The following is a 27,848-nucleotide window of genomic DNA, read 5'->3' as shown; positions in this document are numbered from 1 at the left end:
GTTTATTTCAGCAGCATACTTTAACAGAAAGCATTTTGGCGACACTGTCTTCCTGAACTAAATCTGGTATTACTTAACAAAGTGATTTCTTCTTTCATCCCTCATATATCCCCACGTAGATGTCACAAGCAATGTTCCTATCTGGAGTGCTGCTTTGTAGAATAATACCACTTTTGTTCTGGCCTTTGCTTTTCAGCACGTTGAAGTTGACAGTCCTCCCATCTCCAAGCTGGAATTAAATACCAAATATAATGTATTTCCATTTCAGGCCAGTGAGTTAGTCACAGCTGCTCATGTTTGGGCTTCCAGATGTGTTTGCAGTTATCTCATTGATTTCAACAGCTCTGGCAATCAGCCTTGCAGTGTCATACCCTTTGAGGTAAAAGTCCAGCTTTTAGAAAGTTACGCCAGGACCACCTTGTACAATGCTATTTCCAACATGCAACATGGACTCAAGAGGAGGATTTCAGTGCATGGCATCTGCGTAGCAGAGCAAAGCCCCAAGAGGTACTTAGATATGTATATTCGTAGCCTTTTGGGGTTTCACTTAACCACCTAATGCTTTTTTTCTGATGTTGCACCCTTCATTGGATGGTCCAGATCCACTGATCCTGGCTTTGGCTTATTCAAACCAATGAATAACATGCAGTGTGTCGCTGCAACACACAGAGAAAAGGACACTGAAATAAGATGCAAGCAAGGTATGATTCTCTGCACTAACATGAGTATTTGGCTAACATGGCAAGTTTATTTCATCAGAGCCTTGTTTCACATATTTACAGTGCATCATTTATTGGTGTGTGCTGCCTGACTTCCCATTGACTACAGAGAAGCTGTTAAAGGCTTACGCAAGTTTTTGCTGGCTTTAATATACGGTGTTTAAATGATGATGGATGTCTAAAGCACTCTAGTTTACCTCAAAGCGCTACCTCAACCTTTTGCTTGGTTAGCAAAACAATTTGGGGTTTATCATGTGGCTTTTTTCACTTACCAGGTTAACGTCTTTCAGATATAGCAAACAGAAGAAGGTTGGTTCTGTGTCTTGTATAACTGAGTTTCCTGGACTAGATGCCAAAATCACCTAGGTCATATAGCTGTTTCTGGAAGTTTTACATGGGGAAGTTATGTCAGAGCCTCAATTTAGCTGCCTGTCCTACTGCTTCTGCTTCCACTAAATTTGTTGAAATTGCTGATTAATAACAAGTTGCAGCCAGGAAGAATATGCCCCTGCTATTCACAGGTGACCCATTTCTATGTGAGAAACCCTATTAAAATCAATCATAGGTGAGAAACCCTATTAAAATAAATAAAAGTTCAGTTGCTAGCTTACTCAATGGCCTGCAGAATGCCTTTGAGCAAGTCACTTTCTCTACCTTTATTTTTCCGTTACAGTGGTAAATTATACTGACCTTTTAGAGGGGCTTTGCATCTGCCTGGAACAAGTTATGTGGAAAACCTGGGTATTGTTGCACTATGAAGGCATGGGAACAAGACCAGTCTTTTGCATGAAACCTCCAAATCTTTATTGTCCTCCAAGTGATAAAATAGCAAGGAATCAAAGCTGAAACAAATTTCAGTCATCTAGGAATATAATTCTTCAAGCAAGGAATATAATAACTTCAAGCAGATAAGGAGTAAGAAACACAAGAAATTTTTTGCTTTTTGGATTGATATATTGTCTCTGTGCTGCAATTTCATAGCTAAACTTATAGAAGCGCTCAGAATATCAGCATAAAACTGTATGGGATTTGTCAATAGTTAGTATTTTGCACAACAGTTGGAAATTATTTTTAACATTAAAGAACCCTGTTGCCCTTCAAGGGCAAGTGTTTTATCTTTTACACCAAGACTTTCATACGTACTCTCATTTCTGCAAGACAATAATGCAATCCAGTGAGTTTGTTGGTCTTCACCTGGTTAATCTGGGTAGAGAACCTTGCATAAGTGTAGTAATAGTTTTTCACCTCTGTTCGCCTCTGTTTTCACCTCTGTTCACCTCTGTTTTTACCTAGGAAGGGTTTCTAACTAATCCCAAGGTAAAACTGGAACCTTAGAGTACTGCATAGGCTACTTTGCCTAAGTGAATAGGAACTCCTTTACAGAACAGATCAGGAAAAATGATACCAATGATTACACATTTCCTCCAAACATTACATTCTCCTATGGCTCTGCTTAGGAAAAATGTTCAAGGGATCCTATTAATATTTTGATTGGGAAGGAGCAAGGCTGTCTATACAAATTATGTATTGTGAATTGTGCTGAATTAATTTTTAAGAATAAAAAATAACAATGCTGGCCAAGCTGTTGGGGAGACAGAAATCAAAGAAACAAGACAGACTTGGGTAAGCCCTTCTGCATGCTTTCACATAAGAAAATTCACCTGGGATATCCACTGATACTGATCTGTTCAATATCAGTCCTACAATTATCCCTTCTAGTGCTTTTCTTCCACAAAAGGCAACTTCACCAAATGGTAACTTAGCTTTGCTGTGGGTTCTTTCCTGCTTGAGGGGACAGATCCGGTTTTTGTACTGCACAGCACATCTTATCAGCACACTTCATCACAATGTCTTGAAGAGTGTTAGACCATTGTATTACTGGTCTGTGTTACTGGAGCACAAATCGCACATGGAATACATTACACGTGGTAATCAATATAAGGCAGATAATAATGCGTAGTGCATTATTACTTGAAAGTAAGCAGCCTCCATAAAAACAATAGTGATAGAAACAACATTGCTTCTTAGTACTTGGTTTTCTTTACAGGATCTATGTTTCTGTTTTATATGGTATGCGAATACTCGCTCCATTACTGTCTATCTACTGGAGGCTATGTCTTAAAGCTAAGTAATAAAACCACTTCTGCTTGGAATTAGCCAAATCTGTTCATAACAGATTACCATCAATAGCTTTTATAGAGATGATTATCAGTTCCAATTGTCTGCCAAGTGGCATTAGGTTTAGTGTTTCCATCCGCCTAGTCATTAAGCACATGTCAAGCTCAAAGTAACTGGTAATTTCTGCAATTAAGGCCACCATTATTGTTTCCTTTACTTAAACAGGGAATCCAAATTACATGGTTAAATATAACCACCGGTTGTTCCCCCACACACTTAGGGTCTGTGTTGCAGAATGGTGTTAATCCTATGAGAATACAGAATATGATAACTGAAGATTGAGTTTGCTACTGTGAGCGTAAGCCTTAAAAGATTGCATTTTCTTGAGGGCATCTAATTTGAGGAAAGTCACAGACATCAGTCAAAGGGATCTCCTAGAATCTTAAGAACAAATAAGTTTAAAACTTCTGCTTAAATTTATGTGTATGCTCAAGAAATTGGTCGAGCAGTTGTATGCAGTGAGATCAAAACCTTTTTTCTAGCTGTTGACATGAGGAACTTAGTTTCTTACATGAAAAAATGGAGAAAAATGGAAAAGATTCATGAATATGATCACTGGGGAACAAGCAAAACTGAGGAAAAGCATTACAGGACATTGATGAACAGGAATAAGAGACAAAAGCTGCCTGTGAATTCCCTGATCAGTTCATACAGGACCTGGTCCAAAATCCATTCCCAGCCTGTAGAAGGATTTCCTGCTGACTCTTTCAGTAACCTGGATTTTATTTCCGCTCCTTAATTCTTATGTTTCTGAGTGTTGATGGTAAATGAAACCTATCACTAGAAAGGCATTAATTTGACATGGGCCAGTTCCCCTGACATGTTGCACTGTGAGTGAGGATGAGTGATGAGAACAGGATAACTGATATTCCATTTACCACTGGCTACTATTAATTAAGATGAATATTAATAATTGCAGATGACAATTTACTTCAGGGACCAATAACTGTTTAATAATTTCTGAAGTAATTGTTCATCCTCTTTCGCTTCTTTAAGTATCTGAGTCTAATACAAGAAACAATCGCATGGCACTAAGAGCCAAGTGTTAGCAGTGCAAAGCCACAGAGACTCCCAAAGGAAAGCTGGTAAATTGTTTCTATTTAACAGTGGTGCCCTTCTCTTCATAAAGCAGGACTAGGGAGGAAGGTCGTATCACTCCCTCGCTGCAACCTTTTCTGCTTGTTGGTTTAAGACCAGCTGTAATGTTATTTAAATGTTGGTTTCTGGATTTGATTGAATGTGCCTTTATTGAGAGAAGCAATGCTCTCATATGAATGTGACAGTTTTTGCTGTGTTTTTTTTTTTCTTTTCTCCAAAGGAAAACAAACCTATTCAAATCACTTAAAGAAATGTGTAAAAGCTACGGTGAATTTAATTTAATCTGAGTGTATGTTTAATCACCTTTAAGGCACTTAAGGGATTTTGTTGATTTATGTATTTAGTAACAGGGGTTCTTTTAGATCCTGCTTCATGAATGTATGGCCACTTCAAATTAAGAGTAATGTTTTGTGTCTATTCTCTCTTTTGGCCAAATCTAGTAATTCCTGTAATTGGCAGTGCAGCATATGTAAACTGCTGAGGGCCCCATGCCCTGCAGAGCAAGGAAACCACCAGGTAGATAAAAATGGGACCTAGTGAAAAGACGAGGTGATGTGTTTTCACTTGGCTGGAGCAGAGCCTTTAAGGATGAGTGGTTTATTCTCATTAGCCCCTACCAATTTAGCCTGTGCACCCTGCTTTCCTTCCCTCCTGAAGCACCGCTTTCCCTAAGAAGTACTTTTCTCTCCTTTCTTGCGGTGTTACAGAGCTATAAATACAGGTAATGTTGTGTTTGACTGGATAGAGTTTTCACTGTGGACATATTTTTGAAGGACATAGACAATGTTTTTATCCAAACATAGACAATGATATTTACTTCTCCCAGACACAAACGTGTACACTTCAGCTTCTGATTTAAAAGGGGGAAAAATCCACCAGCATTATCAAGACACGTAGGAGGCTATCATGCTCTACCTGAAGTGTACAGGGAAAAGGAGAAAAATGGAAAATGAGATTTATTCCCCAACATAACAATGATGTCTTGATTGATAGTTATAGCTCAGCTCTGAAAATCCTACATGCCAAAGCATTTGTGAATGTGGAGAACTGAAGCACACGTTTGAATATTCCCAGTGACCCTGTTTGGGGTAAACATGAGGACCTCATTAAAGTGCTTGTGCTCCACCTGAGGTTCATGGAGTGAAGCTGCTCCCACTAGAGTTCTTCCAGTGACTTCTGCAGGAATTGGCCAAAACTGCCTTTGTGTAGAGGATGGATGAATTCCAGTCCCCTCAGGTTAGTTAGATATCTTTCTTCAGAGCCAAGAGTGTGTCTGATGTATTAAGATGAGGTATCAGTCACATTAAGAAGAAACTCTATGACCAAGAGAGCCTCCATGGCAAACCTTTACTGAGGGACTGTAGAGGAAATACTTCCCTCCTTCGAGCCACATGATGTAATTTCTTCCTTAAAGCAGTGTCATATCTCTTTATCCCGGGGCTAAATATTGATAAGGCCGCTCTGTCAAGCAGAGTCATGTAAGTGAAGTGAAGTAGGAGGAGGTGCAGGACCATGGCCCAGGCCAGTGACGAACTGCAGACATAGCAGGCCACTCAGGCACTTGTTACAAGCACATAAACACTTGCTGTTTCAAGATATGGGAGAAGGGCAGCAGCTAAAAACAAGCTAAATCAGAGGGTCTGTGCGACTCTGCTATTTATCAACTCCTAATTAACTGTTAATTTGCTAGTCTTTAGGTTCAAGCACAGCCCTAATTCATCACAGGCAGCAATGACAATGTCAGAGCTGGGGGGAGGTACTCTGCACAGCACTTTAGCTCTCCTTTCATTAACAAAAAAACATTATGTGAAGCAATTCATATTGCTGTCCGCGGCAGAGATAAGACTGCGTGTAAAACAGAGGAATATTTCAGCGGCACTTGCCTGGGACTGAAATGTGTGTGAGCTGGCTGCCGGCCTCCTGTTGCCACCCGTGGGACTGCTCTTGCTACCCAGGTGGTGGCTTCTGCTCCCCGGGGCCTGCTCAGGGACAGCCTCCACAGCCCGGGCTGTGAGGTCTAGAGATTTTAAACTGCAGTTTCTGGTTGTACTCGGAATTAGTAACTGAAGTAGTCTATAAGAACTGCTATAAAATATTTGGCCCTAGCAAAGTAATAGTTATTTTTTTTATTCTTTGCACATGCATTGCAAGTGCTAGGGTCAATGTTTTAGGGCTTTATTTTAAGTGTGTTTTGACTGCAGCTTTTGGGTACGTGCCTACAATCTCATCATATCATCTTTAACAAATTCTCTCTCCAACAATTTAAGACTGCCCTTTTCTTTCCAGAAATACTCCTTCTGTGACGCAATATAATCCGGTATGTCTCTGTAGCGGGGCTCTATCCGTTGCTACCTGCCTCTTGCAGTGCTCGGTGTGGTGAATGGCTCCGTTCGGCCGATGGTTCAGGACGTGCTTGATGGCACTTGGGGCCCCAGTGCTGCAGCACAACCCATAGGGTCTGTCCCATGGATTGACCGAGTGCTGGGCATTCAGCATGTGCATAAGCACAAGGCTGCAAGTGCTCATGGCAGGAAGCAGAGTTTATGTGGTATCTGTAACATTTGTGGCACTCTGTAAACAGTTTTTTATAGAAATGCATGTTTGCTTTTTGTTATCAGGCTGTATGTGTATTCCCCGTTTCTCCCCAGTGCTGTGATCTATGCTACCGTGCCCACAAACCTGCCACCATACACGTTGCTGAAATGATTATTTTCACTCTTGTTACCAAAATAGCTTACAAGTAGCAACAGCAGAAGGAAAAGATTTTACCCAGAGAGGCTAAGACGAGGAAGACTTTAACACAGAGGCCTCATAGAGAGCTTGTGACATTTACGCACTTTGTGCAACTTCATATCCCCTCGTTATAACACCTAGTTAACGTTTTCCCTTTATGGTCTTCCAGGCATAGAGCACCTTATTAACGTCAGGCCTGCAGCTCTCCCAGCCAGGGCTGGCTGCTGCCTGCTGAAATGAGCCCTCCCTTTCAGGGGAAAATGGTTTTGGGAGTGCCTTGAACGAAGTTAAGGGGCAAGTTTCACTAGTTAGAGTGCTTTTTGTGCTCTGATAACAGAAAATGCTTCATTGTTTACACTGCAGTTTGGCAAGATGCTCAAGTATTTACTGCGATCTTGGGAGCAGGGGTGCTGCTTGGCAAAGCTGGCTGCTTTATTAACACTTGAAAATTACCTACTGCACAACAGTAGCTTTTCACTGTGATTTCAATAAACTCATCTGCATTGAGGTGACCTGCTAATCCAACACCTCCCTTTTTTTCCTCTAGAGGCTCTTGGGTTTGGGAAGAGTGGTTCTGAGCCCAAATCGGGTAGCTCGTGCTCATGTTTGCAATTGGACTGGTTTAGCTGAAGTACAAATGACCCGATCTAAAAGGATGCTGCTTCTGGACCTAGCAACTCAAAGGCAAAATGGTTTGTTTCATTGTAGGGTTGAAGAGCCTAATTCGGAAGGAAGGAGAGTCAGGGGTGTTGATTCACAAATGCAGAGTAGGATGATTTTGTGATTTATTGACTCACCTGGAGTTGTCCACTTCATCTGTTGCAGCTCTTGCTTCTGAAGGGTGGATGGATTGCATGGGAAGGAGCCTAGAGGTGCTGAGATGTTTTAGCATTCTGTATACAGGTTGTTATTGGTTGTGTGCCGCACCAATTAGCGTGATAAAAATATAATTATTACATTTAGACTTTTGTTGAATTTCTGTTTTTCATGTCGTGTTGTTTTCCTAGATAGGGTAATTTGTTAGGCCTACTGGACTGCATTTGCTTTGTGGCCAGAAGTGCAAATTGCATTTCATAAAAGCAATTGCATTCAGGAACCACAGACGGGTCTGAAGACGGCACAGCACTGCTGCAAGGCCTCAGCAATTCTCTGCGACGCTCCAGCATTCAGAGTGTGCTGCTGACCTGTCCCGAGCTCCATGAAAGATGAGGTGGCACTGGCAAAGCACAGAGATCTTGTCGTTTCATTATGCGCACAAAATTAGGGGTAATAGATGGGCACGGGCTGTCACTCTGTGACTGACAGAGAAAAAATATCTGTCCTCCTGGGTATTGTTTCCATACGGTGGTGTCAGTGAGCCCAGCCACAAGTTACTAACAAACAACTACACTGTGCTAAGGGATGGACCAGGTTACTAAGAAAAAATAGGAGGGCAGTGTTGGCCTATTTTTGTGATAGCATTTGAGATACTCTGTTCAAGCCCCATTGCAGCTCTGTCTCTAAACCTTGGCATGGGCAGTCAGAATGATTGGGATGAACTGCCCTGCTTCCCAGAGAGGGAGTTTGCATTTTCAGCACACAGCTTGTTGTATTCAGAGAAGTATGCGGGTGTTTTGTGCTCTCATGAAAGACGAAAGGCTTTGCACCTTCACAGGAAGGAAAAACGTTGCCCTTGGGAAATCCCTGTCCTGCAGCAAGTTGCCAATGGGCTGTGAAGGTGAATACTCGTCCCCCGAGCCTGCAGGCTGCACGTGGGCTGCTCTCTGCCACTGCTGGGTGCTGTGGTGTTTCATGCTGACGGAGTCAATGAGGCTTAGCATTTGGGGACCAAAGTGGAAAAAGATATGTATTCACTTCTCCCACTTACCACTATTGCTCTTTTTTTTTTTTTTTTTCCCAGTAAAATACATGTGCAGGCTGTTTTTGGACTCCAGAAAACTGGATACACCTGTGTGAAATGACTTCTTGGTGGTCCCTGAGCGAGCAGCACGTGCAGGCGCTGTTGTGTGCCACCCTTGCTGGTGGCCTGGAAGAGCAGCAATGTTTTCCTGTGCTTGTGGGCACTGTAGGAGGTCCCTTGACAGTGTTTTACCAAGGAACCGTGGAGTATGGGTGTTTCTCCAGACCTCACTGTAAGCCAGCTCACAGCTATGGTAATGGAGGGGTTGGGGGCAAATGGACAGCTGATTTATTTCTTGTCTTTTCTTCGCCCAGACCTGGAGTGAGAAGAATCAGGTCAGTTCACATTTGCACTTTATTATTGCCATGCATTGGCATTCTAGGTGAATTATGGTTTATGTCTTTGTTTTTAATTAAAGTTTAAAGTGGAGACACATTTGTTTGCACTCACAATTACATCATTTATTACTCATTAATTACCTAAGTTTGGGGATATGGAATTATCTCATAGTCGTTACTTGTGCTTTCCAAATAATCTTTAGTTAAGATGTAGGATGACAACTGCTCTTTAGTAGTGGAAGTTATTTAAAAAAAAAAAAAAAAAAAAGGAAAGAAAAGAAAGAAGAGGAAAGAAAAAAGTATCTTTAAATGACTGCAAAATCCCACAGTATTCCATTATGAAAAGGGAAAATAATCTACATTCTTTGTGTTCTTATGCACTTGTGCCTTGTTTTCCCAGCCTACATTTCATTAGGGTGCCAAGCAGACAGTGAATTGCCAGAGGAACATAAAATGCAGCTATGTCCAAATAAGCCTCTAATTCATTTTGATGACAGCTTCCATCCTTGCAATGGGTGCAGCCCACTTAACACAGCTGTTGACAGCCAACTATTATGAGAAGTGTGGAGACAACATAACTTCTGTATCTTCTCCAGTCCTATGAGATAAATCCTCCATTCTCCCTCTTCCCTCCCAGACTTGATGTATATGCAAATACCCTTCCCTGAAATAAATATTTGCATGGTGGCAAAAAGCTAATGAATTCCTAGCTAATGAGCTCTAACCAAAATGATTTTTCTGTACAGTTGTGCCTCAACTATGTGCATGTAACCTGAGGAGTACTCACTTCTGAAGAAGTATGTGCAAACGGGAATTTTTCTTCCCCTGTGCTCTCCTGAGTCTTGTATCTCTGTGATTTATGTCCAAGGATGTGAAAGCCAAACCTCAAATAGATGAGATTGATGTGATTGATACATTCTCTTTGTTGTCTTGATTTCAATAATCAGAGATGGAGGCTGGCCCACCATGCCTCAGCTGGGACTTTGGGTGCCACCACAGCGCTGAGTGCAGTGTTACTGCCGTAACTGGAGCATGTTCTGGTGCTGAGTGCCCACGTAAAGTGCTGGCCTGTGGCAGGGACTGGCGAAAGATGTTGCTTCCCGTGGCAGGATCCCCTGAGTGCCCCCAGCTGTCTGCAGCTCCCTGGGTGATCAGTGCAGGACCCTGTCCCGCCTGCCCCCTGCTCTGTCTGTGGCAAGCAAAATGCTGTTTATGAGGGTCTTCTATAAGAGAGATGAAATAATAAAATTAGATAAATAATTTGATTTTTAAAGAAGCTATGTCACTTAAATGAACAATATAAAAAAGACCCTTTAAAAGCAATTAAACTTTTGTGCTGAAAAATTACACATCCTCAAATTTGCCTGATTACGTTGACTGATACTTTGTTTTCTCTGTACATCTCTAGATCTTCTTTACAGTGACACTTAAATACATCAGAATGATTTAAGACCTACTTCATCACCACATTATCCCTTCCCTTTGACCAGAGCTGGAGCCTTCACTGCTAATTCATTCGTCTGCTGCAGGAGAGGAAGGGTCCCCTTAAGCTTCCTTATCTTTCATTTCAAGTTGTCCTGAGACTAATCTGGACTTCCCAAAGGCCCTCTCTGTAAATATGTACTCTATCTGGCTCTGTGATGTACGTGGGTTGTGAGTTCCTGAATGCTGTAATTAGCAGACTCAATTAAGGGTGACTTGGAGGCGTTTAGCATCTTACAGGATTGATCAATGAGGTTGGGAACAGAAAGGTGGCTTCTCCTAAATCACAGAATGTCTGTTTCCTTTAGCAGTGGGCAAATTCAGGCATTTTCATCTGTATTTGGAGCAGCGTGTTCTTTCATCTCTGAGAGACACGAGGTATGCTTACTCCATGACCTAAGCTGGATTGCTGCTTTTTCCTTCTTCCTTTTCATGCCTGATTTCTTTCTCTGTCAAGGTCAGAAGTCTCTGCTTTCTTTCTCAGGCTATATTCTGTATTGCAGGCAGGTAAGAAGGTTGCTGTGATTTGATCCCTTTAGATTACCCTGGAATTTGAGCCAGTGTGTGAGCACCTGGGAAGCAGTGCGTGCTAAATCCAGGCAAGGTCGGTGCCCTCAACTTGCAACAACTGTGGGGCAAATGCGGGTGCATTTGAAGCAGGGGCAGGCACTGTGTTTATTTGCTAGCTTTATTTTCTAGGAGGAGGATACACTTCAGTAGCTCTGGTTAGTCCTTGTCATGCTTTTCCCAGTGTGTAGGGCACAGGGCCCCTGGCCTGGGTGTCCCCACGGCAGCTCTGTGGCTGCGTCAGGGCTAGAGGAGAAGAAGAGCTGCACCCATGGGTGACCAACAGCTGTCCCAAAGGGACGGCAGCTGCAGAACACCCAAGCCCAATGAGTAGGGCATCACCCAACACCGTCTTTTCTTTCTCCTATTTCTATAGCCTTTTGAAAAGAAGAAAGATAGGACATCTTGTATAGAAGAACTGTCTCTTGAACTAAGATATTACAGGCAAATCCTGCTTGCTTTGGAGGAAGGTGTTTTGACCAATACTTGATCTGAGGCTGGTAAACTGCTTCCGTGGACTGCACAAAGTCCCAGTCAGAGAGGGAGAGACCTTTGATTTTAATTGTCTAGTTACAACCTCCCCCCAGCTCAAGAAAGTCCTTTTAAATCTATACCTCATGTTGATCAGGAATAACTGGAGGAGAAAACAAATTTTTCATCTGCTCTCTCCCCAGATCTTCAAACCTCCGTGTGAAGGTACCGTACTGCACACCACGCATCTGCAAAGCCCTCCTTCCACCTGTGCACTGTGACCGCTGCGAGCCTGGGACTCTGCTGCACCGCTCCAAACAGGAATGCAGGCATCGTGTCTGCATATGTGAAGGGTACTTAAAAACTATTGTTAGTAGGATCAGATTAGCAGTAATTTAATTTTAATGGGAATGTTTACGCTGAAACATCTACAAGTACAAAGAGCTACAAATCATATCTGCCTTTAATTAATTCTCTTGATAAATCAGCTTCTCAGACTGCACCAAATTACCTTAATGAGGAAAAATTCTTGTTTATATCAACAACGTTTAACCAAATGTGGGATGTTTATAGCAATAATTCAAGAGTGTCCTTCAAGGAGCACAAACAACCATGATGGATGTTCAGGTTTGTGCCGCTTTTTCTGTTCTCTTCCCTCCCATCAAATTACTAATATGTTTGGTTTAAAAATAAATGGAGATGTTTTGGGTAAGCAGTAGTATTGCTGAAGGGGAAATGGGCTAAATTATAGCACTAAATTATTTGCTTACGTAGGCGAAGGTCCCACCCAGTTTGGAAAAGACCTTTTATAAATCAGACTCACCCTGAAGATTGGCTTTATTTTAGGGACACTTTGGTTAATTTTTTACTTTAGCAACAGACTAAACTTTAGTTAAAGCTCAGTCGGTCTGAGAAATTTCCTCTCTCTTCCAGTGCCACATAAGCAACCCGTTCCCCGCAGCGTACACCTGCTGGCACCATGCAGCCAGGCTCCATCCCGCTACGTGGCATCCCACAACTGATTTTCAGTTTAACTTTAACTTGATTTTCAGTACGTGCCACTGCCCTTCCATCCATGCTGCCACTGCCCTTGGCAGCAGGGCTCAAAGCGTGTGCTGCAGGCACCGACACCCGTGAGGGCAGCTGCGGGCAGGGCAGCACCGCCAGGTGAGATGTGTGCCTCCGACTGAGGCATGTACCATGCGATGGCAGCTTTGCTGGGGAAGTGCTGGTGTTTCTGGCTTATCTGTGTGCTGCATATATCAGGGCTGTTGATTCAAGGTGTAATATTTCTGATGCCCAGCGCAAAGTTTTGCCTGTCCATGGGCGCGGATATTGCTGAGCTCAATGACAATTCAGGGTAGGCATGGTGGCAGAGGAGGAGAATGCTTATAAAAGAACATATGAAAAAGGTGGTGTGGAAAATAGACTTATTCAGTGCCTGTTTTTTTGCAAGGAGAATGCTATCCTTCCTGACAGTGTAAGGCTGGGGCACCTCTGCCTTTGTGGAGGTTTTTACTACCTTGCTCGGTCTCTCATTTCTTCTCTAACTGCAGCTAGGAAGCTATACGTGGGTCTGCTTGTGATTAGGGTTAAGAAAGATGTTTTCAGCAGACACTGTTTTCTAATGGTTTTTGTCTTTTGTTCTATGACTTTTTGAAATCAGTCTTTCCAACATATTCGCTGTTTGAAATCTCTCCCCTTTAACTTTTTTTCAGCTCATAATTTGTCAGTATGGTTTAGAAAGCATTCCCTGTATTTTTCTTTAATTGGAATTCATACATTTGGGGTTTATACAGAAGTCATGTACTATTTTTATATGGCTTGTTTAAGTTAGCATCCTGCTGAAAAGGCCTCATGAGTATTTGCCTATATTTATGAATTCAGTATTTCCTTTCTGAAAATATTTTCCCATCATTCACTTTTAGAAGAGTTCTTGCCCATCATGGGGTATACCCCAACAGTTTCTGGAGAATGTCAGTATAAGGACAGAAATATGTATTTGATGAATCGGTTTTAAAAAATTGAATGGACACACCAAATAATATCTTTCATCCAGCCTTGTTCATCATATTGAATAACACCAATTATCGTACTCACAATGAAACTGGGACTTTTTCAGGTCCCCTTTCCATTTCAGTTTTACAGCACCATTGATTTGGTTTGTCTTTGCAGATATTTCTGCACAGATTTGAAAAAAAAGTTATATTCATCCTAGTGAACAATAAATGTTTCATAGCAAAGAGGTCACACTTGAAATAAACCTCAGAATCTTTTATGCTCTTGTTGCAATATTATAAATTGTAGTGGGAAAAAGCATCCTTGTAAGAACAGCGCTCACCACCTATGAGAATTATCTTTTTCCTTTCTATTAGCTGTCCCTTTCACTTTCCAAAATAACTCAAGTCGTTCCTGGGGAGAAAAGGGGGAGTTTTTTATTTAATAAATCAAAATTGAATATAAATAACACTTTGCAATTATGAGTGTTTAAATTCCAAATTTTTTAGGCTAATCACTTTCAGAGACAAACAAGAGATTGAATTTATATCGCCTGCAGTTGTTATTGGAAAGGTATGCCTAGAGATTGCTAAATGAAGTCAGTCCCAGTGCAATTATGATCACTCAAGCATGCTTTCAACGTATCGTGCCAAATTAGGTAGATTTGAGCAATTTGACTTCCTGTAACAAATCTCCAGGGCACTTTTGAGAAAGTACAGACTGTTTACAAACACTCTCAGGTTTCATGAGTAACTCAGCGCAACAGCAGTCCTAGCAGCACACAAGCACACACCTGTCAAACTGTGACAGCATGGACTTCTCATGCTACATGTGCTGGAGAAAGACCTCACTCTCTTGGTTTTGTTATCCTTTATTTGCAATTTAAAAACTGAAAGGCCACCAAAGTTTTAATTACCTTGGACTCAGCCTTTTGAAAACCAAAATGCTACAATCTGTTAAATGTAAATATTGTCAGCTTTCTGTATTACATTTTTTCTTTGAATTATTTTGTGTTGCCAGAGTTGAACTTTTTTTCTCTCTCTAGCACAAAAAAGCAGAGATTGTGTATCTGGACTATATACAGTGGAGGTAAAACAGTTTAGCTAATGCTTCTAAAGCACTGCTATTGCCCTGTTCCTGATCCAATATAGATGGTCGCTACTTCTGCAAGCACGATCCAGCAGATCATTTAGCTGACAGCAGAGGTCTCAAAACCAGCACAGACAATTTAAGTCATATATTTTCCACTGAAAACAGACCAAACTTCCTTAAGAAGTTAAAAGTGAATCTTGCAGAAAGCACTAAAGTTGCTCTTATGTCATGAGTACCACATTTGCAGAGTACAGTTCTTCCTGAGGCAGGGATCAAGTTGCCATAATGCAGTTAGTGAGCGGCACATTTTTTCCTGTTCAATGTACCATAATGACATTTGTTTCCAGCTGGGGGCTTTGGGCCCAGCTCCGTACCTGTGCCCAAGCCACACTCGCTCCAGCAGTAAGTGTTTGCGTGGTCAGGGCCTGCAGCCGTGGGCGCATAGGGTTACACTCTGTTCAATCGCTTTCCTGGGTCACGGCCAACGTGCTCAGCACCTTGAAGGACTCAGCTCTAAAGAGATGTTAAAGTGCTTGCTCTTTCCCCAAGCATTGCAACTGAAAAAAAAAAAAAAGAAGTCTCTAATTAATGGTGCTGTACAGCCCAGCACTTCTGCAGCTCCTCCAGCACAGCCATGCCAAGCTCCTGCTGGTGCCCTGCTCATCCCTGAGTTGTGGTAAAAGCCCATAGGTGTTGGGTTTGTGTAAACAGAGTCAAAAAGCACTGCTTTAAAAGCACTTCTTTTGGAGCAGGAGGGTGGGCGGGTGGGTTAAGAGGGAAAAGTTTTTAAGCCCTTCCAAAGTGCTGCAAACACATTAATTCACGTGGGTCCATGGCGGGAGCAGAATGCAGTTAGACTTCAGTGATTTGCAATAGCTGCTTTTCTGCCGATTGCTGAAAAATCAAAACTCAGTCCTGTGTGTAACATCACAGGCTGGAAGCAGCAGCACCATGCGATGTGATGGTGTTTTACTGCAGCGCCAGCCCCATCTATGCTGGGACCTTCTGCCCCTGCCCTGCACTTTTCATGATGTACGTGGAGAGAAGAGGGAGTTTCCACAATTACCCCACCACAGAACTAGTTGTTCAGCAGCTTATACTACTCTCCCTTTTATAAAGAAGAATTAAAAGCTCATTGAAAATGCTCTGGCAGCTGGGATTTTTTCTTGGTTCTGTTTAACAGCTGGGACAGCTTGACCTGTTGCAGTAAGTGGGGTCTCCTTGCTGGCATTTCAGCACCTTGCTGCCTTGGCCTTACCGGATCAGTCCCTGCCTGCGTACAGCATTTGTTCATGTCGCTGCATGCTGCCTTTGGTCTTCCTACTTCAGGACAGACAGTCAGCTGCTTCTCAGGAAGATGTAAACTAAAGGAAGTATCTTTGGCCTCTGGTCTGGAGTCCTGCGTTACAGATGTGCAATGTGCTGAGTTGGTGTTGTGGACACAAGATTGTGCGCTTGGAGCTTCAGAAATGCTCGTGTCAAGCGTTTGCAGAGCAGAAATGTCTCGGGGAAGGTCTGCCCTTCCTTCAGGAGACCCTGAGCAAACCCCCATCCCCAGGACTTGAATCTTTGCAGGACTCCACAAACTGTCCCGGCCTTTTCCACGGGCACTGGGGAGAGGAACATGCAGACGTGCTCCAAAGCCTTCAGCCCCTCTTCCTCCTCCAGGCTCAGGAGATGCCTGGGGTCTCGTGGTCTCTGAGCAGAACATATCGCACAGTGAAGGGTCTGAGCAGAGCTCCCGGCCCAGGCCCTGCCAAAGGAGCCACAGCCTGCTTTCCAGTCTGGTGCAGTGCTAATAGGATTAGAAAGCTATACATTTTTTGAATTGTCTAGTTTAAAGTTTACTGTTGTGTTGGGTTTGGGTTGTTTTGGCCTGTGAAGCTGTAACATAACCTCCCTCGCTCCTGTAGCTCATCCGAACAGCACGCAGCATTTTAGCCTCTGCCACAGGCATCTGGGTTTTTGTCAGGCTGCTGACAAATTAAATTTGGTTGGTTTGGTTTGGTTGGTTAAAATAATTAAAGTTGGTCCTGCCTAACGAGCGTGTGGGCCTGAGCAGGCTGTGCTAGAGGCTTGGCACGTCTTGAGTTTATTGACCAATTAAAAGCCCCCTGCAGCTAATTAAGCTCCCTCAGCTTTTGGGTGTTGGTGTGTTTGCCATACAGCAGAGCGGGTGCTGGCTGGGGCCAGGGAGGGCTGGGTTTCCCTCCCCCTCCACCGTGGGCTGCCCTGGTGGGTGCTGGTGGGACCACGCGAGGCATGCCCTGTGCCACCAGCCGAGCTGCATGCCAGAGGGTGGGCAGCACGGCGCTCGCTGTGGTTCGAGCTCTGCAGCAAATGGGCAACAAAGAGCAAACTTTATAGGCTGTCTGAAACATAAGCAATTGCTGCACTGTGAAAAACAGGGGTAAGTAAACATGAGAGAAAGTGACCATAGCACAAGGGCTGCATCCATGGGATTTTTCATGTCTGCAATTATTCATTCCCCTGCAAACAATGCCAGAGCAGGCTGGCAAGACTGTCTGGTTCCTGTTTAAAGCGCAAAAACACTTTATTGTTTATATTTCTGTTTGTTTGTGTTCATGACTTTCTTCATTACAATGAAGAAGATCTAGGAGCATGTTATGAAAAGGTACTAATTGTATAGAGCATAAACTAGATACCTGAATGTTCTGCAAGGAAATTTTTTTGCAGTGGGTTGGAGTTTTTGCATCTACTGTATAAACATTTAATTTGCAGTGTCATTGCTCACTTGCACTGTTTGTTCCTGTGATATGAAACATTGCATTTCAGCAACAACGTAGTGAGTTTTCTGTAGGAGCTGGTAATGCGTCATCCAAAAGCACTTCTTACCCCCAGCCTTTGCCAGCTATACTTTGTTTACCTTTTACTTGTAATAACAGTAATAAAGCAGAGAAACTATTAGTTGTATATTAGTTGAAACAAGTGATCCCTAACTTTTCTGGTTTGGTTTTGTTTTAATAGTTGTCACTGCAAATTTTATTTTAATTTTTTTTCTATGCTTATGCTATGTGTCTATCCAATTTTAAGAACACTAGGTAAGAAATATCTGGAAATAAATATGTAGTATTTTTTTGAAAGTCAGCTGGATGTATGTCTTCGTGTTTAACTCTCAGCAGACCCAGCTGCGGGAGTTTTAAACACAATTGCAACTGAGGATTAGTCCTGCCACTCAGTATTTTAAATGTAGTTTCCTTCATTGGAGGCTCTTATTTAAGCCGGTAGATGCCAGGTACTGCTCCTTGTGCCCTGGTTCTGTTTCTTCCAGATGCCCAAACTGAGGGAGATGCTTCTTTCAGGATAGGCATCCTGGCAGGCTCTGCACCAGGCTAGATTTTAAAGTGCAGCCAGATATTAAAACGCTTGTGAACGTGTGCTCAGGCTGTTTTACCACACCAAGCTGTGTGGAAGCTCGTGTTTACAGCTGGAGCACGAAACACGCCTGCAGTGTACACTGGGCTGGGTGACGACCCCAGCACAACCGTGGGGCTGCTTCCAGCCTTGCCCCTCAGTACTGCAGCATCTTGTCTCTCTCTGGGGCTCCTAAACTTCAGCTCAAGTTTAGCACGCTCTCTGTGGTAAATAAGCACTAACAGATAACATCTAGAGTTTTTTCCAACTTTGAACTTTTTTCCAAGAAATGCAAAGGTCAAGTGGAGTGAAATTGTTTTTAAAAACAAACAGGCCAACAAAGAAAAGAATTAATTGCAGGTTTGAAATAACATAACAGCATTGGAAAGGAGCAAAATGGGTTTGTAGCTTGAAATCTTATTTCAAGTGATTTATGTTCATCATATTTCTGCTTGTAAACAGAGATTAGAGAATAAACTTAATAAATCTCCCACTAAGGCACAGAGAGGCACATGTGCATTGCTAATGTTTTAAAGGTTCCAGTAAAAGCTCTAGATTTCACTAACAAGCAGACACATTTTTTGCAATGAAAGCTGAGGAGAAAATACTTTCCTGTGAATTAATGAGCTAATTTTTGGATTACACTCACAGCTGTTACTACATGGGCTGGCTTTGGTCATTGTAATACGTTCTGATAGTCCCCCTAGTAACAAGTAAAGCAGCCTCCCAAGCTATGAGCAGTTCAAAGCTTTTGATTACACGCAGGTCCTTGAAGCTTCCAGTCGACCACTTGCTGTTATGCATGCTCTCCGTCTGAGAGAGCATCCACATGACAGAAGCTTGCAAGAAGGTCTGCTTGAGCAATGCTTTCAAGATGTCAGTAATCAGCTAACAGCAGACATTAAGAGCAACTATTACAGCCCTTGCCATCCAGGTTGGGGGATTTCTGTGTTCCTTCAGGAATGATCAAACTTAATCTCAGTAATACAGAGCACAGGCTCTCCAAAAGAGATGCAGGCTTGTCATGTGTCACACTGTTTTCTCAAGCCAAAAATAAATATATATATATGTTTTTTTCCTTCAACTTCTACGTTTCATCTGCTGAAGGATTTGAAATATAACATGTGCATGGGCCGGCTCCGCCGGTGAGCCTAACCTGGCTGCCTTATGCTGGCAAGGCTTTAAATGGGAATGGTCTCCGAGAGAGGCCTGAAACACTGACCCGCAGCTACACTCACTTCGTGAATGGTTAGGATTTGTCTTTCTGCTCCAAACTTTACTTCTACGAGCCCTCGGGTCCCCTTCATACCTTGTGCATTATACACTTTCCATTAACAGATGCCACATGTTAACAGCTTTAATAGAACTTATTAGGTTTAATGGGATGGCGGTAGGGAAGTAGCAAGCAGGATGATGGATAGCTGCAATTCATCCATTAAGAAAGCTTACTTTAAAAGTCTTTGTCGGTGTTTTACCTGTGTTTAAAGCATCTCTAAAGTGATCAATTAGCCAAGAACTTTTAAACAAAATTTAAAGCTCAGCGCTGACTTGCAGCCTAACAGAAAGTACAAAAGATAAATGACTTGTGTAGCGCCTCAGCATTTACACTAATGTATGTGGGGAGGGTAATTGCATCGTTTTATAGGCTTTCATTTACATAAAAAGGAAATCAGTGCTTGACATGTAACAAAGTTATGTGAGAAATAACCACAGTTTGCTGTACTGCGCACTAATAAAATATGTTTGTTTAAAAAGGTTTGCTCATGAGACAGCTGTTTGCACAAACTGATAGCATAGGCAAAGACGAATACTTTATGCTGTGCTTTTTTTTTTCTTGTTCATTCCAAACACTGTGTATGCTGCAGTGCTTTTACAGTAAAATAGTCTTGGCTTATACATTTCATAAACAGAATAAAAATGAAGTGGCTAGTAATCTACCTTGCAACCACACTTGTCCACAGTGAAATTATCAGAAAAAAAGATCTGACTGTGTTTGAATGTAAAGCACTGAGACTTTTGGAGCTGTACAACTGGTTATTAAATTGAACTCTTTCCTTGCATTTCAGGTTTTAAAATGACTCTTTTTAAACATTTACCTGAGTTCTCTCGGGTGTTTTGCTGAGGCATTGTCAGAGATGTCTAAATGTGCATTAGCTCAGCTGTGTGTTGCCCAGTGAGCTTGGATGTCACGAGCTGCTCTGCTTATGGGCTTTAATGCAAGAGGAAAGAAACATTCCCACTATTGCCCTCCCCATGTTAGCACTGCTGTGCCCTGCTGCCACCAGACACGCTCTGTAAGGAAAGCGAAGAAAAATGTTTCAGTAATACATGTTCATTTTTCCTGATTTTAGCTAAGTTGTCTTGGGGAAATGTTTGTATCTGTGCTTCCATTCCCTGCGTGCTGCTTGTGCTTGGCAAGAGGAAAATCAGGCGTTAGTGAGAGGTAATGCCAGCGCCAACCTGGGCAAGGGAATTTGGCCACGTGGAGGAAATGGGACCTTTCAGCAGAGCATCACAAGTAGAAATGGCCTTAGCTTGCATTTCACTCATCCAGCTCAGCACTCTCCTAAGGTTTTGGGGATGTTCAGGGTCAGCATTTTGAACCGAGTCAATTCTAGTTCTGCATTTTTAGTAAACCAGCAGCAAAAGCATTGGTGAGTCCAAGTTTAAGACTCCTCTAAGCTTCCTCCTGGAAAATAATTTTTATCTATTATATTTCTGAAAGGTGCAATTGTTACTCAGGCTAAGAATGACTGTTATTTAAATCACAGAATATGAGTAAGAGTTTATTTATATCCAGTCAGTTCCTTAAATGGGAAACAATGCACTTGTGTTTGTTCTAATGCATTATTAATTTCAGTCTGCTGGATTTCTTTTGTTCTGGAGTATGAACCTATTGTCGAGAAACAGCCAAATTTTGTATATATTTAAATATATACAGATTCCCAACGTTTGAAATGATATGATTTGTGCTCTTTGCAATATATTTACCCAGAAAGTTTTGGCTCCGGTAGAGCATCTGGTTCCCAGTGCATTCCTCATTTTTAAACTCGGTTTTGGTTTTGACGTTGGAAGACCAAGTGACAGAAGGTCACATACTGAGCCCTGACTCAGCGGGAGGCTTGAACCGTGCTCTTGCTGCCTGCATGCCTTCTGCTCCATGTGCTGTCTGGGCTGGGACAGGTCACCAGCAGCAGCGAGTCGCACCACAGCAGGAAAGCACACCAGCCCAAGGTACCTTTTAGAGTAGGAAGCAGCAATGACTGCTCTGCTGTGAGATCTTCTGCCTAACACAGATCCTTGCCAGCCCAAGGTGGGATGTGGGCACAATGTTCACTTCCCCTTGTTCTATGAGAAGTGCAAAAATGCTGGTGGCTGCTGGCAGATGGGCAGCGCAGGAGCCCTGAAGTGAACAGTGTAAGTGTGGTGGGTTTGTGATGTTCCTATGCAAAGAAAAGCCATATATTAGTGGGTATAAAAAGCATTGGGTGCCTCAAGGGGTGTTACAGAGCAAATGTCGGTATGTGTGTCCCAGTGGGCATGGTACAGGAGAGGGAGGGCATGGTGCAGGAGAGGGAAGGCTTGGTGCTGCCCACTGGCCTGGGCCAGAGCTGAAAGGCTGCCCATGTGGTTGTAAGAAAAAGTCCAGACAACTTAATCAAGTTAGTAATTGCCTTTTTATTTTCAGATTTAAGGGGGAGATAAGCATGCTGGGACGGCTCTTCAGCTCTGTAAGTGCAGCTTCCATTCATGTCAATGCCAAAGTACAAATTCAAGCAAGTTTGGGCTCTGAGCGTTTACTTTCTAGCTATGTTTCAGCTAGATATCTGTGACATAAAATCATACTACTTTCCCAAAGCAAGCCATCGCTTTTATGCCATATCTGCAAACAATTAGTCAAAAATGGTACTTATTTGAACTGTAATCGTCTTAATCTTCCTGTGCAAGAAAATTCCTAAACCTTGAGCCAATATTGTGACAGTTGGTTTATTATTTGATAACACAGGCATTCTATATAACAACACTGCTCTGGATGTGGAGTGTCCTTTAATCAAGTGCAGGGCTGGAGACAGAAATCGTAGATGTGTTGGTCTCATAAGTGATAGGAAGCCATCAACACTGACTGGCTCTGCAGAAAGCATGTAGTTAATATAGAGTGGCTCTTCTCTTCTCTGGAAACCCCTTAGGATGCCCATTGCACGTCCACATGTTCTCACTGAGGTCTGAAAACCAGACCTGCTCCATTTCTGCAAATCCTGAGCGTGGTGAACATGGAGAAGATGGGACCTGCACCCAGCTGTTTCAGGTGGCACGGTTCTGTACTGACATGGAAATTATTCATTTGCTCTTTACAGACCTGGAAATTCCCATTGACAAATTAAATTTTGGGGATCCATGGAGGTTCTGGGACATACATCCACAAACACATTTTCTCGTAATTGGCAGCTGGCACACAGTATTTTATGCTGATTCAGAAACTGATATTCTGTACCTCTCACAGCAAAGTCTAAGAAAGTTCTCTGCTGAGATCCCTCATAAATTTCTATAACACATTTACATTCCCAATCTGCATCTAATTTAGGTTTAATAAGACATTTATACTACAGTGTATTCACTAACACTCCATGATCATTAAAACCTGTGGACGATTAACAAGTTCATGACTCGCAGTGCCTAAGCTGCTGGCCTGCTGCTGGAAGTACTGCTGCTGAAGGCCCTAACCCAGGCCTGCCTGGTGAGGCCTTCTTGCATGGCCCCGGGCAGGGGGGTTCCCCATCTGCCCTGGCCCAGAAGAGCCAGTGCGACAGCCAAGCTCCAGTGAAACCACAGCAGGTTTTACCTCTCGGTTGTGGAGACTTGAGATTTCATCCCCGAGATTTCCTCATTTTTCAAGGCACACCAAGTGCTCTCATGTAACCGAGGGGCAGCTCGGGGTGCCTGGTGCCCTCATGAGATGCAGAAGGGGCATTTTCCTCACCCGCACCCCAAACCCTAAAAATCCCTAATCCACGTGGAGGTGGCTGTGCAGAGGGGCTCCCGCCCAGCTCGCACCACACAATGTCGTGTGCGCTTCTATTTTAACCAATCTACAACACAATAGACAAAACATGAGAAATATTAGACAAAATAATGGAGGGAAAAGTTAAATTTCCCTGTCAAAATATCTGTTTTCGTTGTTTGTGCAGGCCTGACAACGTCTCCTAGCTTGCGGCATGAAAAATGGAGATTATTTCTCCCGGCGCTGGAGAGGGGACAGGGCCCATCAGTCGCTCAGAGCCGTCCGGACATGCCGAACTCTGCCCCACGGCCCGATAACATCAGGGTAAAATACCTGCCAACAAGTCGGCAACAGGAAGCTGTCAGAGTGGGGAAGAAAGCACGATAGCGTCATCTCTCTCTGCTCGTAAAATAACAGCGCCTTTTTTTTACGTGACCCAGGTACTAAGTAGCACTGCACCAGCCAAGCTGTAAGAGAAGCCTTTGTTTAACAGCTGGAAAAAGTGCTTAAATCACTCATAAATTATTACCCGGGTTTGACAAGTTTATCTAGCAGTACCGTTGAGATCCTCAGCAATGGTGTTTCTGCAGTCAGAAAGGAGCATTTTATACGAGGGTGGATATGTAATTATTTAAAGCATTAATAGCAGTTCAGCGGGATACTCTTGTGCTGTCCACCCTGGAATTTAACCACTTCTGCACACTGACTGAGCTGCTAGTACCTGGGAGGGAAGGTCGGAGCCAGGCACGATTTTAGGAAGGTGTGGTATAAAGGACCACGTCTGAAGCTGAAAACAACCAGGAGAAGCAGGATGCTGGCAGTGCCGTACTGGAGCAGGCTCCTCATGTCCTGTGGGACCTGCAGCATTGGGTCCCAGCACAGCCGTGCTGCCCTGCAGGGCTCGGTCAGGCAGCAGGGCTCAGGTCCCCAGCTGTGCTCTAGTTGGGGCAACACCCAAAATACAGGTCCTGCTCTGCTGTGTATTACGGGTCAGAGCTGCACCCACAAAGGAGTGCAGCTTTATAAGCATGGTTTCATGTCAAGCCATAGGAACTGCTCTGATCGGCTGGAACTAAAGCCTGATGTCCCCTCCTGGGGCAGCAAGTGCCAGTAATTCAGTGGGTCCATCGCAAGGAGCATGGATGAAGAACTGATACAAAAGAAATTATTTTCATTATCAAATCTTTCTACTCCATTAGGATTTATTCAGGCATTCAACTTCCATTATTATCTATGGTTCCTGAAATTTAATTCTTGGATTTTTCAGTCAACTGTCCTGGCCAGCAGCAGGAAGGCTATGATGAAGCACCTTTTATCCCGTTGAGATTTTTTTTTTAACCTCCTCGCAAGCAGGAGGCTGCCCCAGGAAGTCTCGGGGCCAGGGACCAGGCAGGCAGGCGGTTAACAACAGGCGGCTTTCATTGCTGGGGCACGTTGTGGCGGCGCTGCCGGCTGCGGCCTGGCCCCAATTCATTACCCGCTGCGAGCGCAGAGGTCAAACGCCCAAGCCCCCGTGATGGGGCACCTTACGCAAAGTGCACGTCCTGGGAGGAGCCCCTGACAGCTTTGATTTTTCCCACACACAAACTGTTGGTACAAGATGTAATCTGGGAATGAAAGGGCTGTGGACGGGATGATTGGGGACAGCTGCTCCCCAGAGGCCTCCAGCGGCAGGGCCTGCACTAAATACCCTCCGCTTTCCATGGCCCCGGGACAGGAGAGGTGTCAGGCTACAACAAGGCACAGATGGAAGTGAACAGGATTAAGTAGTGCTGATTAAGTATAAGTATTTTTCAGTAGTGTAATGGCACTTAAAAAGAAAAAAAAAGAGATGAGAAGAGGAGCTAAAAGAAGGTGGATGGGCTCTCCCCAGCCCCTGGATGACTAGGCTGTGCCCAAGATGGTTGCCCCATGTCTGTGGGTGCCTCTGTGCTCAACAGCACTTGGCTTCAAAGAAAATGAGTTCTGTGGCAAGGCTGCCCTGCCTCGATTGCTGCAATGAGGAGGAGAAGAAGACACAGCCTTTTGTACCCACTCAAGTTAGCAGCAGTGACTGCGGTGGGGTTTGGATCAGGATCATGCAGTGTAAGAGCTACTCCAGTATTTTACTAAAACACAGTGGCCTTTTTTTCCTTTCTTCTGCATGTAGAGGTGACTGCAGCAGGTGTTCACTGCTTCCCTGCTAGCTCTTCTCTGGGGGTAAAAACACAGATATGTGCTGATAGAAGCACGTATGGTGCGTGGATACATCCTGCTGCTCTCTAGGTGGGAAGAGGTTTCACAGAGTTCTCCCAGTTTAATTTATTTTGTCAAATCTTATATGTACTAGAGATGGATGAAGAATAAACACAGCTTTTGCTCAATTCCCTCCTGACATAAATGAATGACTTTTTTTTTTATCAGTTACCTTGACACTATAATAACAGCTCTTAAATCTGAAGAGGTGGAAATGTGCAACTGCAAAAAAAGGCATGAAGAATCCATGATGTGATCAGAGATATATGGACGAAATTCCCAATGAGCAGGATAACAGAGCTGATTTATGATGTTTTGATTAATTGGTGTCACACAGTTGATTTTGGCTCAGACTGACAGTTCATTTTAATGAACCTCAAATACACGTTTTCTATTGGCACATCTATGCGATTCTTCCCTCCTCTCAATAGCTTTCTGTGCGCTTCTGAGGTTCTGCAATGCTCTGGCTGTCAGGAAAATCTGATACTGAAGTGGTGATGCTGTAACTGGGGAAAGTTCTGTTGTTTTTGTCAGTTCTCCCCCGCCCTTGAAGAGTCAGTTAAATCACAGTCAGCCTACAAGTGTTTTAATTTTCCTCTCCGTTCACAAAGGCGCTGGTACAGGGAGGTCTTGTGCTTTCGCACCCGTAACAACTGAAAGCAGTTAGCAGCTCCTGGACCAGGCCCTCGTCAGAGACCTCCCGTTACAAATCAGTTGTGCGCTTCCAAATTGCTTTTGCTGCTATCAAAACCTCCCTCGTGCTCCACAATATACCTAAAGGTTACATAAAGAAGGCTAGCTAATCCAAAAGAGGAGGAATTTCCAACTCCATTAACTTTACTGTAATCTGAGAAAACTCTTCCCAGATTGTTTGTGCACAAATTGCTCTCACTAATGGCCACAGCGAAGGTGGTAGTGCTGCCTTGGCTGCTGCCGCATGTGCGCGTGGAGCCCACACTGTGCAGACTGTATTTCTTCTAACTACTTGATGAGCAGGACTACATTTTATCCTGCTCTCTCTGGGAAATGGACATCAACCACCACGGGAGCCCACCTGCCCTCCCCATGCAGGACTGTGGGACCAAGCACAGCACCAGGGCCTCGGGGTGCTTGCAGCGCTGCTGCTGCTCCTGCTGCTGCTCCTGCTCCTGCTGCTGCTCCTGCTGTTATTCTCACCTGCCGCTTGGCATAGAAGGTGGGGTTTCTTTCCAGCTTGCCAAATCTGTGTCTCAAATTATTATTATTTTGCTGACAGAAGTATAATTTTGTAATCAGTTAAACAGCTGATCAAGTAAAACTGCAGTACTTTAACTGAGCAACTACATGTTCATTTGTATCCTACATCCCAACACTTGTGCTGGCTCTTTGTGAAGGATGACAGTAGTGTGAGTCTCCTGCCTGTATTTCCCAACACAGGTGACATTTCGTTATGCTCATTGCACAGTAATGTTACGATTTTGAAATAAAATGCTTACACAGAAAATAAGTTGATCCCTAGGGGCTGTCAGTGTTTGGTGAGAAAAACTTTCAAGAGGAGGAGGAGTGCTGGTCTCTTGAACTCAAGTGCTCCACTTGCAAGCATGCAGCAGTGGCTGGTGTGATCCTGCATTTACATACGAGGCGGAAAATGTTCCTGGAGCACTGCTTTGGCCTGTTACAGAGCACAGCTTTCCCCTGAAACTGCCCAGCCACCACAGAACCTTACTTCTGCCAGTACTGCTTTGTGAGGAGCTAGGGAGCAGCATCCTGCTCTGGTAGTACTGGAAAATTGGCATGCTTCAAGCAGAAAATCTCAGCTGGCATCGTTACCATCCCAGTCCTTGGTACCTGGCCCTGCTGCCTGCCAGTTGGAGGTAAGTGCACTTGGGGAGCTTTGTTTAGGATGTACACCTTGTTTTACCACGGAGGGAGCACGCCAGAACAGAAACTCAGAGAAAACAGCTCACACACATCTGTGCTGGGCAAGTGGGGTGGCACCCGAGGTGGGAAGTCTGCACCTTTGGTCCTCCCCAAAACCATGGCCATGACTTATGGTGCAGGGGCAGATCCAGTTCAGGCAGGGTAGATCTGGGGAGGACTCTGTTGTCCACAGCAACTGCTCATCCCGCAGGATTTACAGGTGGTTCTGGTATCAAAGCCACGGGCAAAATGCAAGAGCTTCATTGAAAACCAGGACTACAGGACATTCCCCAGTGTGTACTGGAACAATTTCCAATTTCTAGATAAGGGTGAATTCCTATTTTGACTCTGTGCATTCATAAATGCAGTGCATGCGGAATTCCCAAATTACTGTGCTATTCCCCAGGAATTAGCAGTCACCCCACCTGTAAAAATAAATAAATAAATAAAATAAAAAACATTTCAGTTGGATTATGTGATGAGCTTTCCATCTGGAATAGTGATTATTTTGTCTTCATTATAATAGCACCAGTGATAATTTTTCCCTTACTTTAGAAGAGAAAAAGACCAGCTACTTCCTTAGCTCTGGCTCTCAAAGTGTTTTTCATTTTGCCTCCTCATTGAAAATGCCACTGCCCTGACCAAGCAGATGATTTCAATGTAGGCTGGATTTTGAGAGGCAACAATCACTGAACCCATGCAACAGCTGGGTAGGAGCCAGCACAGAGTAATTTAATAGGATTAATGGCATGATTATTTTCATA

At 43.5% G+C, this 27,848-nt stretch overlaps 1 protein-coding gene across 3 annotated transcripts in view; it reads left to right on the top strand.

Annotated features, from left to right (window-relative positions):
* LOC310880342 (uncharacterized protein) overlaps positions 1-25,228 on the top strand; it is a 232,441-nt gene extending 207,213 nt beyond the window's left edge. The window contains exons 1-4 of one of the 3 annotated variants that reach the window (XR_014571633.1): positions 1,350-1,634; positions 11,690-11,839; positions 21,640-21,682; positions 23,138-25,228. Coding sequence is in view for 1 of the 3 variants with exons in the window: in XM_083796018.1 (XP_083652144.1) it covers positions 11,690-11,839; positions 21,640-21,682; positions 23,138-23,143 (199 nt within the window). In the remaining 2 variants the exon portion in view is untranslated. Of the gene's footprint in view, positions 1-1,349; positions 1,635-11,689; positions 11,840-15,175; positions 16,987-21,639; positions 21,683-23,137 lie in introns of those variants that run through there. The other 2 variants (XM_083796018.1, XR_014571634.1) reach the window with 2 other exon arrangements.
* Positions 25,229-27,848: the final 2,620 nt, after the last annotated feature.

Source organism: Anser anser, assembly GCF_964211835.1.
Source record: "Anser anser genome assembly, chromosome: 12".
In the NCBI taxonomy this organism is placed as follows: Eukaryota; Metazoa; Chordata; class Aves; order Anseriformes; family Anatidae; genus Anser; species Anser anser.
The sequence above is the reverse complement of the archived record's forward strand: the minus strand, read 5'-3'. Positions and strand labels throughout refer to the sequence as shown.